The sequence below is a fragment of the Miscanthus floridulus genome, chromosome 1 (assembly GCF_019320115.1).
Source record: "Miscanthus floridulus cultivar M001 chromosome 1, ASM1932011v1, whole genome shotgun sequence".
In the NCBI taxonomy this organism is placed as follows: Eukaryota; Viridiplantae; Streptophyta; class Magnoliopsida; order Poales; family Poaceae; genus Miscanthus; species Miscanthus floridulus.
The window spans coordinates 49,878,554-49,898,025 of record NC_089580.1 but is presented as its reverse complement, the minus strand read 5'-3'; the positions used below and the strand labels follow the sequence as shown (position 1 = coordinate 49,898,025).

At 44.6% G+C, this 19,472-nt stretch overlaps 1 protein-coding gene across 1 annotated transcript; it reads left to right on the top strand.

Moving 5' to 3' along the window:
* Positions 1-1,545, top strand: LOC136456468 (coatomer subunit beta-2-like). The gene has a single exon (XM_066456359.1). The coding sequence runs from the start codon at positions 1-3 to the stop codon at positions 1,543-1,545; it is 1,545 nt and encodes a 514-aa protein (XP_066312456.1).
* The last annotated feature ends 17,927 nt before the right edge of the window (positions 1,546-19,472 follow it).

Below are 19,472 nucleotides of genomic sequence, written 5' to 3'. Positions count from 1 at the left end.
ATGGCCATGGAGAACACTGGGCGATGTGGTGACTTCGGGATGATCACGGCCAATCTCGAGTCCGAGAACACGGTTGCTAATGTCGATGCCACGAATCGTGCCTCAGCGTTGATTGCTGAAGGTAAATTCCCTGAACCGCAGCTTCTGTGCCGCCTAATCTCTGGTCTTGCTTCCAATCTGGAGAAGCCTGACCATGAATCTGCCGTCAAGAGGATTTTTTACTTAACTCTAAAGGCAATAAGGGAGGCCATCATCAGCAACCACATGAACATGGACTCCTCAACTCGCAATAAGGCTCTCCATGCCATCTGGTGTTGTTCTATGGATGAAGGCCTTCGTTGTCTTCAAGATCATGCAAGTATGGTGAGGATGTGGACAGTTCAGGGTCAACTGGCTGCCGTCAAAATGATATGTGGCGTCTCTCGTCTCTCACCGGCAAACATCAATAACACAAGGTGTGTTGCAACCTTTGCCTCACTGATGTTGTCACCGCACACCACCGTGGTGCGTGCATGTGAAGATGCCCTGCTCTCTTTGCCCCCTATTCCAGGATTTGCATTTACCATTGCAAGAGCCTATTGCCATATTCTTATATCAATGCCACCACAATCATCACCTCAAATAAGTAGCGTGATTGCGATACTTGGTAGGCTAAACCGGATTAGTATGACCACGGTCGAGGTCGATCACCCAAGGTTTGATGACCTGGCCGTGGATGTACTAGGGTGTTTAGCAAATTGCAAACTTGTTTTTCGAAAGAAGGTTCTGAACCTGGTGGCGGGCCTCCTCACCCCAACGAATGTCTGCGATGTGCTACGGATCCTGAATAGTGAGCTGATTATGGCAACCTCTGCTAACATCCATATCGAGTACCAACAGATGTTGGAGAAGGCGATTAGAGAATGCCATATTATTTATCCGGAAAGTATCCTGGAATTCACACTAGATCCCAAATATGTTGTGTTCACTGATTGTATTCGCTACATCATGGATATCGTGAACAACAACCCCGCGTTGCGAGCCCAACTTCTGAAAGGTCTTCTGAGGACGCTCCGCCATGTCAAGTCACCACTGGTATGCGCTGCTGCTGTCTGGATCATCTCGGTCTTCTCTGAATCACTGGTAGAGGCCAATGATGCCATTGCTGCACTTTCATGCCTCTTTAAGGACCTATTGGATAGGCGTAAAATTGAGAAACAGATACTTGGAAGTGAAATGGAGGATGAATACATACTTCCTACTGAATATTATGGTGTCACTGCGCGTGGTGCACAGGGAGAGCGCCAGCCATGGCTGGTGGAGATGGAGGAACTGTTATTTGTGCGCATAGGGCTCACACGACAAGCAGATGGGAGCTATGACATTGCTTCGAGTTCCAAGAGCAGTGCTAGTTCTGAATATGGGTGTCCTCATAAGCCGTCATTGGAGCTTACAGACAATCTAGCGTTCCTTGTGCATTCTGGAGATGCCCTCTTGGCAGATTTCGTGGAAAACATGCTGTCCGAGCTTGTAGTGAAGGCCGAAAGTTGCAATGAGATCATTTGAACTAATAATTTAAAGGTCTCAGGCATAATGGCTATACTGATTCATCAGCTACTTTTCTTCCCTACAGCTAGGGCATAAATAATTAGAAATGGATTGGAGTAGTTGAACCTTGATCGTCCGTACCTCAATATGCATAACATGTCTTTTTATGAAGGCAAGGAAAAATATTATCAGTTCTGTGTGCTTATTACTTCTATTACTATTGCTAATACCTTTTTATTTAACTTCGCCCTCTATTTGTGTGTCTTGTGTGATTTCATCTCTAGTCTACCACAACCTACTGGGATCAAAAGGCTATTTTGTGTTGGTTGTGAGTTAACAGGATTGAATATACTCTCGCGGTGGATGATGCGTAGCGTTTTGGGAATATCCAAATATTTTGGTGCCCTTTACCTGCTTGTGTTAGAAAAAATTAAGAAATGTATAATGGAACAAGGATCTTTTATGGGTAGCTACGTTGGTGGAGTATTTCTTTTTCAGTAAGGGTGGGCTGATGCTGATCTAGTTATCATTCATTTGTCTTCCTCGCTCCCCAGGGTAACGTGATGGTATGACTTCTGTAGTCAACGACTCCTTTGTCATGACTTTTTTTTTTTTTGAGAAAAAAGGAAATTCCCTGTTTTATTCAATGAATAAATTGAACATGTCCAGCCTCGATGCCATGCTCTCTAGAGCTACACCCAGATAAACATTCTAATAACTAAAGCTATATATAAATTGTAATAAAAATCTCACTGATAGTACTCAGCTTGGCGAAATCAGATTGAAGCTCCCCGCTCGCTAATCGCCCTCCAGCTAGTCTAGTCTCTGTCTGCCTGTCTGTTTATCTATCTATCTAATATTATAGAGGGAAAAATTTTGTGGCAGAACCATTCGAAATAGCACACCTTCGGGGGCTCTCGTCTTCCACTAGACACTAAGCATCCCGAAAGCAAGCTACATCGGGCGGATTCCGTCGAGCACACCCCAAGGGAGAACTCGAATAGTCCACGTTTTTCCTCCATGATACAATAATGAGAACGAGTTTACAATACTTAATCCATTTCATACTATCAGAGTTCTTAGAAATACATTATTACATAACCAAATTCAGAGTACGGAATTTAAACAGCAGAATTAAATAAACATCTAGCGCTAAGATACAAGGATTCATGTGTGCCCACCAGAAGAATCCTCCACTCAAAAGCCATAAGTACACAATGTACTCGCAAGACTTACCCGACTAGTGGGATTAATTTCTCGACTCCAAAGGATATGATAAGCTTTATAGTTTATTGGGTTTTCTTTTTGCAGAAAGCAATACTAGTAGTAAATTCTTATGTATGTTTATTATTAGCAATCATAATTAGTTCATTATCTAGCCATTCTAGATAAGCACCTATTCAACTTTCAAGCAAGAGTTGAGCAAACAGATCTATTTCACCATCTTTCATCTTTCAGTTCTTACTATGGTGCTAGACTGTAGACAAGCCGTACCGGATCGCCCGACGATTCGTGAATCAATGTGCCCAGCTGGATACCCTAAAAAATACACACCCCACTTGTATCCTAGGCACAAGCAGGACCAGCCCACCACTCTCCTGTCAAGGGGTCCAGGTCCCCGTCCAAACTTGGACTCCAAGCCCCCACGCATGAGTCCCGAACTCAGTGTGGTGCTTAGACCTCCACCATCCCTGCCTCCAATCAGTCGGTCTAGAAAGAGTCGGAACCCACGACAAAAGAGCAACAAGCCTTTCCTGTTCCCATAAACAAGTATATGCTCAGGATAATAAATCTGTGACTTGCCTAGAACACAATGCAACGACCGGTCCTTAACCGACACAGATAGGGAAACAGTGTAACCAAGCTATGCCTCGTTGGCCGCGGGACACAACCTCTTACACCCACCAATACCCATACCATATCTCTGTCCGGTCTCCATTTTTCCTTTAACCATTTTATCATGAGAGTGATAATAATAATCACCTATTGTGAGTAACGGCAGGTTACTCACGCTACCAAAAATCCTAAGAATAGCAGCTACTCGACCTAAACTAGTAGGACTCATAGGTAGGTACATCTATACAGGTGGTTTCCATAAAATGCCTGTAACGTAAATGCACATCACAGATATATATACTCAGTGCTTATTCAAAATAGAGGTTATGCATCGGAGCTTGCCTTGGGCAGGCGGGGTGTCAGCAAAGTCAGCAACTGATGACTCCGGGGCTCCCTTCTAGATGAGGATCTCCTCCTCATACTCCTTGATTATCTCCTCGTACTCCTGCTCGCCCACAGTCATGAACTCTACCAACTCATTATCTACATGCATGGAATGATGATGCAACACTTAGTAATATAGCAACAACAACTCTTAAAATAAGAATACATCCACCAAGCTACTAAGCTAGCTCTAATGACTAAGACGCTAAGTTACCAATTATTCCTATTAACAGGTATGAAATATTTCACGTATTAGTTTAGCAACTAAAGGCATCCTTATTCTTATTATCGATTTAATATATATACTACAACAAGGAGTACTTAGCCCCCATATTTCTCAATCTATTCTAAGGCTACAAAAATTATAGTGAGCACATAATAATCTAATAAACCTACTATAAAAAATTCATGGTTAAAGCTGTTACCAATTTGCCACAAAAATTCCTACAACTATTAATCTAAATAATATTAACACTTCCAAATGATTTAATAAACCTTAGCATCAACACAGATATATATAATCTAACCATACTATCAGATAGACAACATTTTTAGGAACTCAACAGAATTTATTTCACAATTTTTGGATACTTATATGAATTGATATTAATTTCCAAAGTTCAACTTAGAATGTAAAATATAAAGCTATTTCTATCTCCTATAAAAATGAAAAACGAATTTAACCCGCGCGGCCCACTAGCGAGCAGCGTGGCCCACACAGGACGAGGCCCATCCGTGTGGAAATGGCCCACGATAGGGAGGCCCGCCCGTGTTGGTCACTTATGCGAAAACGCCCTTGAGCTACCGATGATTTACCTCGAGGTCCACAACACTATTCCTACAGACTGCTCTCTTACGAATAAGCCCCTCCCTATTCGCTTCTTTACCATGGGTCGGTCCTCTGGCCACCCCCGCGTGCACCGGCGCGGCGGTGATGGCACTGGACCGCCACGTCGGCCATCTGGGCCCCCCCCGCCCCCTCTAAGGAGCCGATGCTCACCTAGATGCAGACGCGAATCGATGGGCAGTGAAGAGATGAGCAGGGACATGGTCAGGAGCTCCCTCCATGATGACGGACACCCTGCGGTGGTGGCAGCCGTGTTCCAGTGAACCTAGGTACAACCAAAGTGATAGAACCAATGGGTGGCTTGATCGGGGACGGACCGAGCGCGTCCAGCCATGCGCACACGACAAGCCCGACGACGAACTATGGTGTCGCGGCCGTGTCAGCGGCGCTGGGAAAGCAATGATGGTACAAGTGGGGTGCATAGGGGATAGAGGGAATCAAGGCAAAGACAATAGTGCCACAGAATTGGATGCTAAAGCTCAGTGAAGGGGTGCTCTGGAGTGGCTTGAAATCGGCCATAAGATGACCGGTGATGGAGAAAACTCCAAATTGGAGCTCAGCATCGCATGGCTATGGCAGCGGCGAGCTTGGCACATAGCTAGGTTCCCAATTGAGCCTCAAGCGAGCGCAATTACCCTAGAGGTGACCAAGCGCTGCAGTTTGCTTTGGCGCAGCATGGTCGGGCCGGCGCGACGCCATTCAAGGCAGCGGTGGTTGGGAAGCACGGCATGGTGTTTGCCACTTAATAGAAGATGATCAAGGCGCTACTGAGGACGGCTACACGCGCGGGCAGAGCAAGGGTGGCAGTGATAGTGGCACGGTGAGGAGAGGGACGCTGTGCCACCTCGGTGGGATGCGAATGCTAGGCGGAGCAAGTGCACGTGGGGGGGGGGGGGGTCGCGGCCCTACGCGCGCAGTGCACTCAACGTGATGACATGGTGCAGAGGGAACGTGCGTGTGCTGGCGACAGAGGCTACGACCATGCGATGCCACTGTACCTCGAGCAAAAATGACGACGGCGTCTGGCGGAGTAGAGCCGAGCAACATAGCGACGTGGGCGGCCCTAGAGGCACCAACAGCGGCGCTAGTGGCAGCGTGCACCGCGGCAGTGAGGAGGGACAACTGCGAGCTAGGGCTGTCGACCACCGTGGCTAGCCGAGCTCGGCCAAACATGCACACAAACGCGGCCAACACGCCGACGATGGCTCAGGAGCACGGTGACCGCGCCCACGCGAGGAACCCGACCAAGAACGTGCCATGCACGCTTTTTAAAGCGTCCAATTCACTCAATCGGTTGACCCAACATCCAAACCAGCATTGCTATACCTAAGAGGGCATATGAGGCTACTAAAACAAGCCATAATGCAACACCACTCCTTAACCCAATTCTTCTACAAAAATTACCAAACCTAGCTTTGTCAACCCATTTTCCGATTTAAGAAATCGACTAAGTCTTGGGTTGGATTCGCTTCAAATTTGATTTCTCAGCTATTAGAATGTTAGCTAGTGATATCATTTTTTGACCGTAGGTATTTCATCGTCATCTACAAAGTTTGTATTTTGAACTTTATTCAAGTATCACATATATGTTCCATAGCATTTTTGCTTAATAAAAATTGGTTTTCAACCCTAAGTGATATAACATGACTATGGAAATAGCTTTTGTTATGCATTTCCGTTGATCATTTTTAAGTTACGGAAATTGATCTACACTCTATATTACATGCATTAACATATAAACATGATGCTCATGACATGTTTTAGCAGATGATTTATAGTGTAACACCGAGGGTGTTACAAATTTCTATCTCGGTCCATCATCTCTCACCCCCAACATCCGTCACTCACTCTACTTTTCTAGTGTTCCTCATTCTTACACTAATCTATATCTATATCTATATCTATATCTATATCTATATCTATATCTATATCTATATCTATATCTATATCTATATCTATATCTATATCTATACCTAATATTAAAGAGCATATCTATCTATTGTATCTATACCTACCTAATATTAAAGAGTGAAAATTTCTCTCTCAATCAATCATCTCTCACCCCCAACCTCCTTCACTCACTCTACTTTTCTATTGTCCCTCATTTTTACCATTCGGTCTACAATAACTTCAACAAAGCTCATGGAACTAATTAGTGATAGGGGTGGGCATTCAGTCTAACCAAACCAAACCAATTGGTTCTTCGATCTTTTAGAAAATTTGGTTATCTAGAAAAGAGATTAACTGATTACTAAAAAAAACTCATGAATGGGGATTCAGTTCAATTAGGTCAGCCATAATAGACCAATTCCACAACAGTATTACTAGCCAACAAATTGGTTTCTTAAAAGCCCCAAAACACAACACATGTGGGTGAATTTGAAATAAATCAACACAAATTGCCCTCAGAGAATTTGTGTGACACAAATTTTTCTGACATAAATGGCCATGAAACTAAAACATGCTGATCAGGAGGCAAATCTCTTCTTGTCGTTCTCCACTGGTAAAGCTACTAACGGTTTGGGCCAAAACCGGTTTATATGGTCTAGTTTTTATTGTGGGTTGAGCTAGCATGGTGGGAAATGGGCTGAGAAATCTAATGGTTTGGTTTGGTTTGGATTAGCACCTAGGATGGATTGATTTGGTTTAGGTCGGTTTGCCATCAGATGCAGCAAAGAGCAAGGAGATCGGCGTAGAGGTTGATGATGCTATAGCTCCCTAATGAGGCCGATGTTGCAGGAGAGGCCATCAGGCACCTGCACGAAACTCATGGTTCTAGTTGATCTCGCTGATGAGGATGTGGTTCTGATCTAGCAAGCTTTGCACATGCACAAAATTAAACTCAGTATGGAATGTGTGTAGCACCTTGGCATCGCTACCACCGATGCCGTCGTTGGCCCCACCACCACCATTGTCGCCATCGGCCCTACTACTGCTGCCGTCGCCGAACCCCAACTTCACTATCTTGCCATCCTCCATGGAATCGGATGCCATCTCCTCTCCTAATCCCATTTTTTGCTTGTCATTGTTTTGGCAAATTCTCTTTTCTATTTGTTGATGACCTTGCAGACCTCTCCATGCTGAGAGATGGGTTGCGTGCCTATGTTAGGTGCTGCTGTAGACATGAAATGGACCAGTTGGGGACGAGCTACACAATGAAAATGTGTTTAAAATGGTTTTCAAACCATAGTTTTAGAAGTGGTTTGGATTGTTTTGGTATTAAGTAATGTTTGGGTTTGGTTTGGATTGGCTTACGAGGGAGGAGCAATGAAGTGGAGGCAGTGTGGTTCCACGCACATCTATCATTGGTTTTTTTAAACGAATTAGGCAGGAGAGCTGCCGATTATATTAAAAAGAAGAAACCCAGACTATGTAGTACAATGAAACTACAACACAACAAAACGACAACAACACATTTGAAGCGACCAAAATAACTAAAACAAACACTACTGCGCACCAAAGATCCGAACCTCCATAAACTCCTCCGCAATAGTCAGCCAAGTGACACGCATCACACGGACAACAATCGACGTCAAAACACCGAAGTCACACTTGCGCCATCATTCATGACCCCTAACGAAGAGGTAGAGAGGCCTTCGCCACAAAGTCCCAAAAGGCACGACCTTTTAAACTCATCAATGGATTGAGGAGGTCTGGTGGCAATAATTCCTTTAGGCAAACTACAATGTCTTGCATTGCACTCTCATTGAGCTTCCCATCCTTCCCAACAATGCCCAAATCTTTTAACACATTGCGTTGTGCAATGCAGCCACTTCGACGAAGTAAAGATCTATCATAGGACTTGTGTTGGTGTCTTGCAGGTGTAGCTGATGGTGAAGGTGGGTGTATAGGAGGACATGTCATATTGCTCTCCATAGCTATGGCTATTGAAGAAGTTGCATTACTTGATGGATCCTGTAATGACCTGGGCACTTCTTCGTTGACCTCTATCATAGAATGCAAAGGGTTGTCTTCAATGTTGATGATGACTTCTTTCATGATGTCTGTCGTAGAATGCATAGGATTGTCTTCGATGGTGGTGAGAAAGACGGGGTCCTCGATTGTCACTTGTGAGATAGCTTCCTCATCATCGAACGCATCCTCCACCAGAACAATATACTCAACAAGGGCAATGGTCTATAGCAACAAGGCCATTGAGGGCATCGCAACGACCTTCTCTATGGTCATCTCGCCATTGATGGAATCTGCACTGATAGCGCATGTGTCCTCACACACCAAGGAGCCAGCAAGCATGCAAACCTCCACAAGAGAAGCGAGGGTCGACAACATCACAGAAGGCCCCTCGGTGGCTTGCTCCATAGGCATCTTTTGGTGAATCTCTGCATCAACCACCTCATTACTATCAGGGTTCAACACTATGCGAAACTCCAACTCATTGGCGCTAGGGTTTGTTGTGTGCACACATGTCTCCTCAAGCCCCAAGGAGTTGGGAGGCATATAGGTCAACACAAGACAAGTGAGGATTGATAGTGTTGGCAAGCGATGAACAGGAGAACATGGGCTGAAGAGCTTAGACATGTTGGAAAAAGAAGTGTGCTCTCCATGTGGCTTTGCAAACTCCAAATGGTTGGCCAAACATGCCAGCCATAGCTTGATAGTAGAAATCTCTCCTCCTTGAGGGGATATAATACTTCCTCCAAACAATCTAGAATCAACTGTCGGAGCTCCGATCGCAAAGACTCTGTCAGAGGCGTGATTGTGGACTAAGTCATAGTGCTTGATGATAGTGTAGGGTGACATTGACTCGGCAAAGGCATGGCCATGATGTCAGCCTAACTCTTCTTCTGCTGAGGATGGTGAGGTTGCACTAAAGAGGAGTTGACCCATGGAGTATAAGAGGTGGAGCAAAGATGGTAGTGCCGCTCCCTATGTCCTAGGCAGTGACATCGAATGCATCAAAAAGCATCCCTATAGGAGCTGACTTGGTGATCTCGTGTGAGGCAACGATAGCATCTACCTCAAGTCCATCTCTTGAATGCAATGCTTTGCTCCAACTCTAAAGCACATGGTGGTGGCGATGATTGAAGGTCATTGTGATGCTAGCAACTCTTTTGAACCATGGACTTCTCCACGGAGACGCTGGCTGACAGTGGTAAAGGAGTCATGGCCTCGTCTCACAAGGCGACCGAGGAGACTGGTGACGATTTGATGGATGATGAGCTCATAGTTGGAAGGATCTAGAGCAACCTGATGGCGCAGAGTCAGGAACCTTGATTCAACTACTGTAGCTATAGGTACGACAGCAAGACAATGTCGACACGAGGATGAGTTCATGGTGACAATAGGTGAGAGGACCTGTGAATATGAAGCAGTCTGATGAGGTGCTGGGATGTGGACGCTGTAAAGAGGTGGCACGGCAGCGAAGTCTAGGTGGCGGTGGCAGCAGTGAGGGATTTTAGCGTGTAACCTCCCAAGTTGCAGCTTGCCGCATCGCCCCCATGGCGAGCCTCCCTGGGAGGAGATGTCAAAGATGGTGGCACTCACATCATGACCGATGTGGGTGCATTGACACCACTTCATTGTTATAGGACCAACCACCAGTAGAGCCCCTAGCTTCTCTTTGCCAATGCAGGTTGGTGAGCCCTCCTTGGCATGGATCTGGTGAAGCCCCTCTCGATGCAGGTAGGTGAGCCCTTCCTGATGCAGATCCAGAGCAGGCAGGCAAGCCCACTCGTGTGGCTTCTCTCCCCGGTCCATCGCTCGGATGAGGCCCCTTCCTAGCACAAATCTAGCGTCCCTCCCTAGCTCATCGCTCGGATGAGGCTCCCACACGCGACATTGGTGTGGACGCAACAAATCAGAGGGCAGGACAGTGGCCGGTGGCGCGGCGGTGGTTCCAAGGGCGCGGCTGAGGCCTGAAGATTTCTCGATGCTCAGACCTTCCTCGACCCCTTGTCTGTACATCTCCTAGATAAGGAAGGACACAAAGTTCCTTCTTGGGGCTGGTCAGGGTAGGTGGACAACCGATAGTGGGGCCAATCGAGGTGACTGGCGGTGGAGGCAACCGATCTATCATTGGGTTTGGTGTGTGTATGGTGCTTTTTAGCCCATTACCAGGTTTATCCATCAGTAAGCCTCCTCCTTGCCCTTATCCTAAGCAAGATGGAGTGATATGCCTTGTTGCGCTCCTTCCACGCCACAACCAACGCCACCCATGCACCTGTTATAGAACCGACCAATAATACAAAATTAAGTAAGAAAATCATCCGCCATATGAGACGATTTAGCAAACTTAAGCCCGTATAACCCGGTAGTCCATGAAATCACGAAGGATTTCAAACCAACTCACATACCAGCCAAGATCGTAATAAGTTTAGTGGTCACCATTACATATTACATAAAAGTTCGCATCACAGGTACATCAGAGTTTAAACATAGTTATTACAAAACGAGTTCAAATAGAAGTAGCGGAAGCCATTTGTTCAAAACCACACACACTCACACGGAGTTCAAATACAATGCCAGCTAATGATCATCTCCAACAAAAGCATTAGACAAGACATAAGGGATGACCATGCCCATGGTCCTAAGCATCACCCATCGTAGGATAAAGGCAGTTGATACAGTAGCCGTAATACATCTGCCCATCTACAACAAGTGGGAATAAAACCCTGAGTACGAGAAGGTACTCAGCTAGACTTACCCGACATAACCGAAAATAAAGTGACACCAAGGATTATGAAGGGCTTTATAGTAGGGTAGCTGACTCATTTGCAAAAAGAGGCATTTTTAGTATTTCAAGAACCTTTCCAAAAGCATTATTGTCAAGTTAACTATTATTAACCTGTCGACTACATTTGCACCTATACTAGAGCAAGCATGTGATTAAGCAAATAATGATAACCAATGATCATTAACAACTTTTATAATGTCATATTCATTATAACTGTCCAAGTGTTCCATCAACATTACTGCGATGAAGTAACTCAAGTCAAGTGCTCACTATCCAGGAGCGATGGCGATTCGAATTGATTCCTAACCAGCTGGTGATTTATTCCTTACACAAACCTCACTCACCCGCTAAAGTGAGTTATCGGTCACCGAGTCAACTATCTAGGAAAATCTCGAGTTTGCCTAGAACCACATGTACCCAGGGGCCGACCGACTGCCTTTCGGTCTTATCATTGTGCCCCCGTGTCCTACCACACCTGCTCTAGCACAGTACGCTGTGGGCAATCTACTTGGCCCGAATAATCTCCTAGCTTCGCGGTCGAAAGGTACTTTATTCAGCCAGCTAAATGTAAGGCATGCGTTCAACATGACTCGAGGCCCAACAACGGTCGGTCCTTAATCGACACAGATAGAAAGCACTACAGTCCAAAACTCTATAAGTCTCCATCCGGTCTCAACTTCAATTAACACTTAGTTATACCATGACTATATAGTTATCCAAGCAGATCCAGGTAACCACCTATAGCTCACAGGTGATAGGAAATCACCCGACTTCTATCTGTCTAAGCCAACTAAGCATTGACTCGACTGCGGATACCAGGGTAACAAGGATATAGTATAACAAAGGTAGACAAGGTATAATGCAGCAATGGTTGCAAACAACTCCTGAACGTAATGCATCAATTAAAGTAAAGCATTTAATTAATAATTGCAAACCAGGGAGAAAAATGCTATGGGGCTTGCCTCTCTCAAAGGAGCTCGGGCGGTGATCGGAGCACTCCGGAAGTTCCTCAACGTCCTCCTCGTCTGCTTCGATCACTTCTTGCGGCTGCACCTCGAGCTGCTCCTCGGGATCCTCGGGTATGATGACTGGACTCTCGGTTTGCGATCCTGTATGATGCAGATGCGTAAGTGATTATGCAAAAGGTACATCGAATGAAATGGACAAAATGAATATGCTTGCATGCAAGGTAGTCAACATCATCCAAGAACATGTACTACAAGCACATGTCATCTACTGCATTCTCTTCTACTACTAAGATGCTAAGTCAACACATCTCATTAAATGCTTCAAAGATACACCAAAGCTTCACTACTTTCTTAATCATGCATAAAGCAACATTTGATTAAACCCTAATTAGTAATAGGTTTGAATAGCAACATCTATTTTTATAGCTTAGAAAAATCTTAGAAAATTACCATAGCACAGTACTACCCTAAGTAGTCTACCATCAGATTTTTATGGCATTTGGATAAGCATTTGGATAAGTAGAATAGCCTACACAAAAATGACAAGCTATGGCATAATTATGATCATGAAAATACTTTGTACTGTGAAAAGTGTCAAACAATAGATGTAATATTTTTCCTATGTTCTACACAGTAAATAATCACTACACAAAAATTATCACATGCATGTTTTATACAAATTTTGCTCTCCAGCAAAAATAACAAAAATCAGCCATTAAAGGCACTTGAACTACACCTCATACTTTTTCTACAGGACATGCATGGAATATGTTTTTCATAGAAAGTACATTATACAAGGAGAGTAACAAACTTGGAATCATATTTTTCTGATCTTTCTATGATTTATTATGCCTTTCTCAAGAAAACAACAATTTCAATGATTAAATAAAACTCCACAGAAAAGTATCTCAAAAATGACATGCAATATTTTTATCATGTAGATCTGGTGACAAGAAGCACAACAAAATTTGTTTCACCATTTTTGGAGCAATATAACTGGAGATATACATTTTACAAGCTTTTTAAATCAATTTTTGAATTCATTTTCTTTAACACTAAAATTCCACCAACCCAAAACCGCTAGGTGCACCCGGTGCAGTGCACCCAGAGGGGCTGCCAGGCGGGACCCTTGGTCAAATCGGGCCCACACGTCAGCCGAAGCCGAGCAGGGCTGTCGCTGACCGGCCGACGTTCGCCACCGGTGAGCTCGCTGGCGGTGAGGTCACCAACAGGGGCTCTCCGCAATGAGGCGGACCCGATGCGCCAAGAATGGGCACTGGAGGAGCTCAGAAGGAAGCTCGGCGGCGTGCATGGCGGAGCAGAGGCGCGGCTCGTCGGTGGTACGCCGACTCCGGCCACAGCAAGGCACGGGGAGGAGCGCATGAGGTTCGTGAGGGCAAGGCGGTGCTTACGCGCGTGAAAGGAAGGAGAAAGGTGGAGCGGAGAGGGGGTGCCCACGGGAGCGGAGCTCTTCGGTGAGCTCGGCCATGCTCCGACGAGAAATAGCGGCCGACTCGAGCCTTACGATGTTGAACGGAGACGAGCACAGGCTACGCGATGTGGAGATGGAGCTACGGGCGAGATGGAGGGGTCGACGGCGAGCTAGGACGGCTGGGCGAGCGAGTTCTGGTGTGGCGCGACGCGCGGTGGCGAAGGCGGGCGTGCGTTGCGGCTGTTGCTGCTGCTGAGCGAGTGAGAGAGAAAATGAGATGGAGGAGGGGAGGCAGACGCTGCTCGGCAGATGTAGGCGCGCGCATGGAGGGCGAGGCAGGCCGGCTGCGACGCGCGGCGAGCTTCGCCGGCGCATGGTGGCCACGCGGCGTGCGTGCTCTGTCGCTGGTCGAGCGCAGCGCGGGTGAGCCAACGAGTGAGCGAGCGAGCGAGTGGGCCAACGCAGAGGCAGGCCGGGCCGACGTCGCGAACTGGGCCGAAAGCGGGGCGGCGGCCCATAAAGTGAAAATGTGATTTTTTTCAAATAAATTTCTATTCCTATTTCATTCAGTGCAAATTTTGAGCAATTTCAAAGTAGTTTCAAACTTTGGCCCAAAAATAAAAGTTGCTCAAAAATTTTTTCTCTACAACTTTGCTTTTATGACCAAAGTCAAATTCCATATAGATTTTGAACTATAGATTTAAAGTAAATTAAATCCCAAAACCCTAATTTTTAAGAATTATTTTAAAAGCATAATTTGGCAAAACTTTGAATATAAACTTTGCTCCAAATTGCATCCTAAATATTTCCAAGTTAATTTAGTGATCAAAACAAGTAATCATGGCATCCAAACATGAGCATGGCATTTCATGGTGTTTTAAACATACCGAATTTCAATCAATTTAAGCACCACATGAAATGATACTTCATTTCTTTCGAAATGAAATGCATGAATGATGCTTATACATAAGGTGATGATGATTATGCTCATGGGATGGAATGTTAGTGCATGCTTAACACTGAGGTGTTACAACCCTCCCCCCTTATAAAAATCTTGTCCTGAGATTTGGGTTACGAACCAATTGTTATAAAAATCTTCATAAGCTTTTTGTAGATATTCTCCCGTTTCCCAAGTTGCATCTCCCTCATCATGATGATTCCACTGTATCTTGTATGTTTTCACCACACTATTCTGAGTAGCATGTTCTTTAGTGTCTAACACATGGACCGGTTGCTCACGATACACCAAATCTGATTTGAGTTTGATGCCCCGAGGTTCTATTCTTTCCTCCGGAACACGCAAACACTTCTTGAGTTGCGATACATGGAAAACTAGAAAGACGGTACTCTTTGTCTCAGGTAACTCTATCTTATATGCTACTGGACCTCTTTTTTCCAAGATCTTGTATGGTCCTACGAATCTAGCGGCAAGCTTTCTTCGGATTCCAAACCGTTTCTTCTTCATTGGCGTGACCTTCAGATAAACATAGTCACCAACTTCAAACACAAGGGGTCTCCTTCTTCTATCTGCATAACTTTTCTAACGTGATTGGGCCGCCTTCATATTTTGTTGAATAATATGAACTTTCTTCTCGGCCTCTTCTACAAAGTCAATGCCATAATACCTTCTTTCTCCTGGCTCGACCCAATTCAGTGGTGTTCTACATTTTCTGCCATACAAAGCTTCGAATGGAGCCATCTTGATGCTTTCTTGATAACTATTATTGTAAGCAAACTCAGCTAATGGTAATCATGACTCCCATGAACCCCTAGAAGACAACACACAGGCTCTTAACATATCCTCTAGAATAGCATTCACTCGTTCAGTCTGACCATCTATCTGAGGATGATAAGCGGTACTACAAATCAAACTAGTTCCCAAGCCTTTGTGCAAATGTTCCCAAAAGTGAGTCATGAACTGTGGCCCTCTATCAGATACTATAGTCTTTGATATGCCATGCAACCTCACAATTTCTGCAATATACTTCTCAGCATATTGAGGTGGTCGATAATTTGTCTTGACAGGTAGGAAATGAGCGGTCTTGGTAAGACGATCCACAATCACCCAAATCAAATCATGTCCCTTTTGACTAGTGGGCAAACCTGAGATAAAATCCATACTTATATCATCCCACTTCCAACTAGGTATGGACAAAGGTTGTAACAAATCGGCAGGTTTCATATGAATAGCTTTCACTCTACAACACGTGTCACATCTGGCAACATATGCTATAACTTCTTTCTTTATCTTGGTCCACCAATAACGAGGTCTTAGTTCTTGATACATCTTACTACTTCCCGGATGGATAGATAGCTTAGAAAGGTGAGCTTCATCCATGAGTTTATTCCTAAGCTCTTGATCCTTGGGAACCACAAGACGGTCATCAAACCACAACACGCCCTGTTCATCCATTCTAAAGTGCTTAGACGGCTTTTCTTTTATTTTCTCTTTGATGTGGAATATTCCCTTGTCTGTTTTCTGGCCTTCTATTATCTTACTCTCCAATGAGCAACTAATCTGAATACTATGTAACACAGCAGGATGCATCAGATCGAACCCATCTTCAAGTAATGGCTGCACATTCAAGCAATGTGACTTTCTACTCAAAGCATCTGCCACTACATTGGCCTTTTCCAGGATGATACTGCACATTCAAGTTATAATCATTGATCAATTCTAACCATCTCTGCTGTCTCATGTTCAGCTCTAGTTGGGTAAAGATGTACTTGAGACTCTTGTGATCTGTGAAAATATTACACACATTACCCAGTAGATAATGTCTCCAAATTTTTAGGGCATGCACAACTGCAGCAAGTTCAAGATCATGTGTCGGATAGTTGACCTCGTGCTTTCTCAACTGACATGAGGCATAAGCAACGACTCTTCCTTCTTGCATAAGAACACAGCCCAATCTAGTTTTCGAGGCATCGCAAAACACATCAAATGGTTTCTCGATGTCCGGTTGTGCTAGAACAGGAGCAGTGGTCAATAGTTTCCGCAAGGTGTGGAAAGCTGCTTCACACTCCTCTGTCCACATGAACTTGTGATCTTTTTGTAGTAGACTTGTCATTGGCTTGGCAATCTTCAAGAAGTCCGGTATAAAACAACGATAGTAACCGGCTAATCCTAAGAAACTTCTAACCTCAGGAACTGTGGTCGGTGCCTTCCAATCTATAACCTCTTGCACCTTACTTGGATCGACTAAAACTCCATTTTCTTATAGAATGTGACCAAGGAAAGGAACTTTCTTCAACCAGAATTCGCACTTGCTAAACTTAGCATATAGCTTATGATCTCTAAGTCTGGTCAAGACAATTCTCAGATGCTCTTCATGATCCTTCTCGTTCTCGGAGTACACCAGAATGTCATCAATGAACACAACCACAAACTTATCTAATTCTAGCATAAAATTGTATTCATCAAAAACATAAAGTATGCAGGAGCATTTGTCAAGCCAAAGGACATGACAAGATACTCATACAACCTGTATCTGGTGGAAAATGCGGTTTTTGGTATATCTTGTGGCCTAATCTTGATCTGATGATAACCGGATCTCAAATCTATCTTGGAGAACACCTTAGCCTTGGCTAATTGGTCAAATAGAACATCAATATGAGGCAAGGGATACTTATTCTTGATGGTTACAGTGTTAAGTGGCCTATAATCCATGCACATTCTCAATGTGCCCTCTTTCTTCTTCTTCACAAATAAGGCGGGACATCCCCATTCAGACTTGCTTGGCCGGATAAACCCCTTTTTCGATAACTCTTCTAGTTGCTTCTTTAGCTCAACTAATTCATCTGGAGGCATCCGATAGGGTCTCCTTGAAATCGGAGCTGTTCCGGGGATTAACTCAATATCCCTATCTAGCGAAAGACCAGGTAACTCGTCTGGGAATACATCCGAAAACTCACATACTACCGGAATCTGATGAATAGAAATAACTTTAGTAGCACACGTCACACTTATAAGGTCTGTTCTCCAAGGCAATGGTACTTGGAAAGTACCCTCACCCAGGGGATCCTTAAGGGTAAGTACCCGACTTCATGTATCTATAACTGTTCCCCAATCCTTCATCCAATTCATCCCTATAATGACATCCAGAACTAGTCTAGGCATAACTATCAAGTTCACTTGAAACTTTTTGCTACCTAATTCAAGGGTTGCCCCTCGAACCATCCGATTGGTCAAAACATCAGCCCCCGCTGAACTTATACGGTAACCATAACCCAATTCTATGCATAGTTGTTCATGTTTCCGTGCAAATGCTTGACTCATAAAAGAATGCAATGATCCAGAATCAAATAGAACAACTGCAGGGTTTTGGTTGATAGGAAACTTACCAGCGATTACGGGCTCTCCCTCAGGAATCTCATCCATAGTCATACTATGCACCCGAGCAGTATAGGTCGGCTTCTTCTTCTTAGGTGGATAGGGACAGAACCTTGAGAAGTGGCCGGGTTGATCACAATTGTAGCATGGTCCCCTTACTGTACCAGCAAATCCCACAGCTCCCTTGGAACTGCCCTGTACCGCAGTTGCGGCTGCCTTGTTGGACTGCACTGCCATCTTGTAAGGCTTCTGTGGTCCCCTGAAATTCTGACCTCTCTGCTGTGGTGGCCTGAACCTAGCGCCAGGTGTAGATGGATGATAGGGAGGATGACCTCCTGCAAGTGCTCTTGCTTGGGACAGACCACCTTCTAGTGCTCTCTTGCGAGTCTTGGCTACGGTACTAGCATTGTTGTTCTTTTCCTGCTTCAGACAATCACTGATAAAGTCATTGAATCTAGCACGGGTGTTGGTACCCACATGCTTCATCATCTTTGGATTGAGTCCTCTCTTGAAACTGGCGATTCTCTTAGCATTGGTGTCAACCATGTCGGGAGCATAATGACACAAGTTGTTGAAAGTATGCAAATATTGCGTCATGGTTTTGGTGCCCTGATTAAACGCCAAGAACTCTCCCAACTTCATCTCGGTCAACCCAGGTGGAATATAAACTCCATGAAAGGCCTCAGCGAACTCTCTCCACGTAATCTAAGCATTTGGAGGGAAGGTTGTGCGATGGTGCTTCCACCACATTCCCGCTGGTCCTTGCAACTGATGTGCAGCATACTCAGTTTTTAATACCTCAGTCATCCTCAACACACAGAATTTATCTTCCATAGTGTTGATCCATTCTTCAGTATCGAGTGGTTCTATTGCTTCCTTGAATATTGGTGGCCTGGTGTCCATAAAATCTTTGAAGCTGCTATACTAATTCACCCCAATGCCACCACCCTAATTGTTACCACGCTGAACATTATTGGTGATGGTACGCAGAAAATCCTCCATGTTCTTCTGGGATTGTTCCGTGTTGCGCTGACTCCCGAGCAACTATGCGAAGAACACCTCTGGGGTGAGCGGGGGAGGAGGTGGCAAATGCGGTTCATGGGGGGCTCATTGTTGTTGACGTGGTTTCCACCACCACCACCTGTCTTAGCACCATTAGCACCGATCTCAGCGGCCTCATAAGTGGTACGGCGAGTATTTGTCATCTGCATATTTCAGCAATAAGTAATGATTGAGTGAAGCTATAATAATTATGAGTGAAGGAAAAATTATGCCATACTAAATTTACTGGAGAGAATAAATTCATACAATAAAACAGAGGCACAATAATCGCATCTCAATTAAAACAACATCACTAATTAAATTACTTCAAATGCAGACATCGCGTCCATACAACCAAATTGCCAGCATACATACACTAGACTTTTATGCGTTCAGATATCGCATTACTA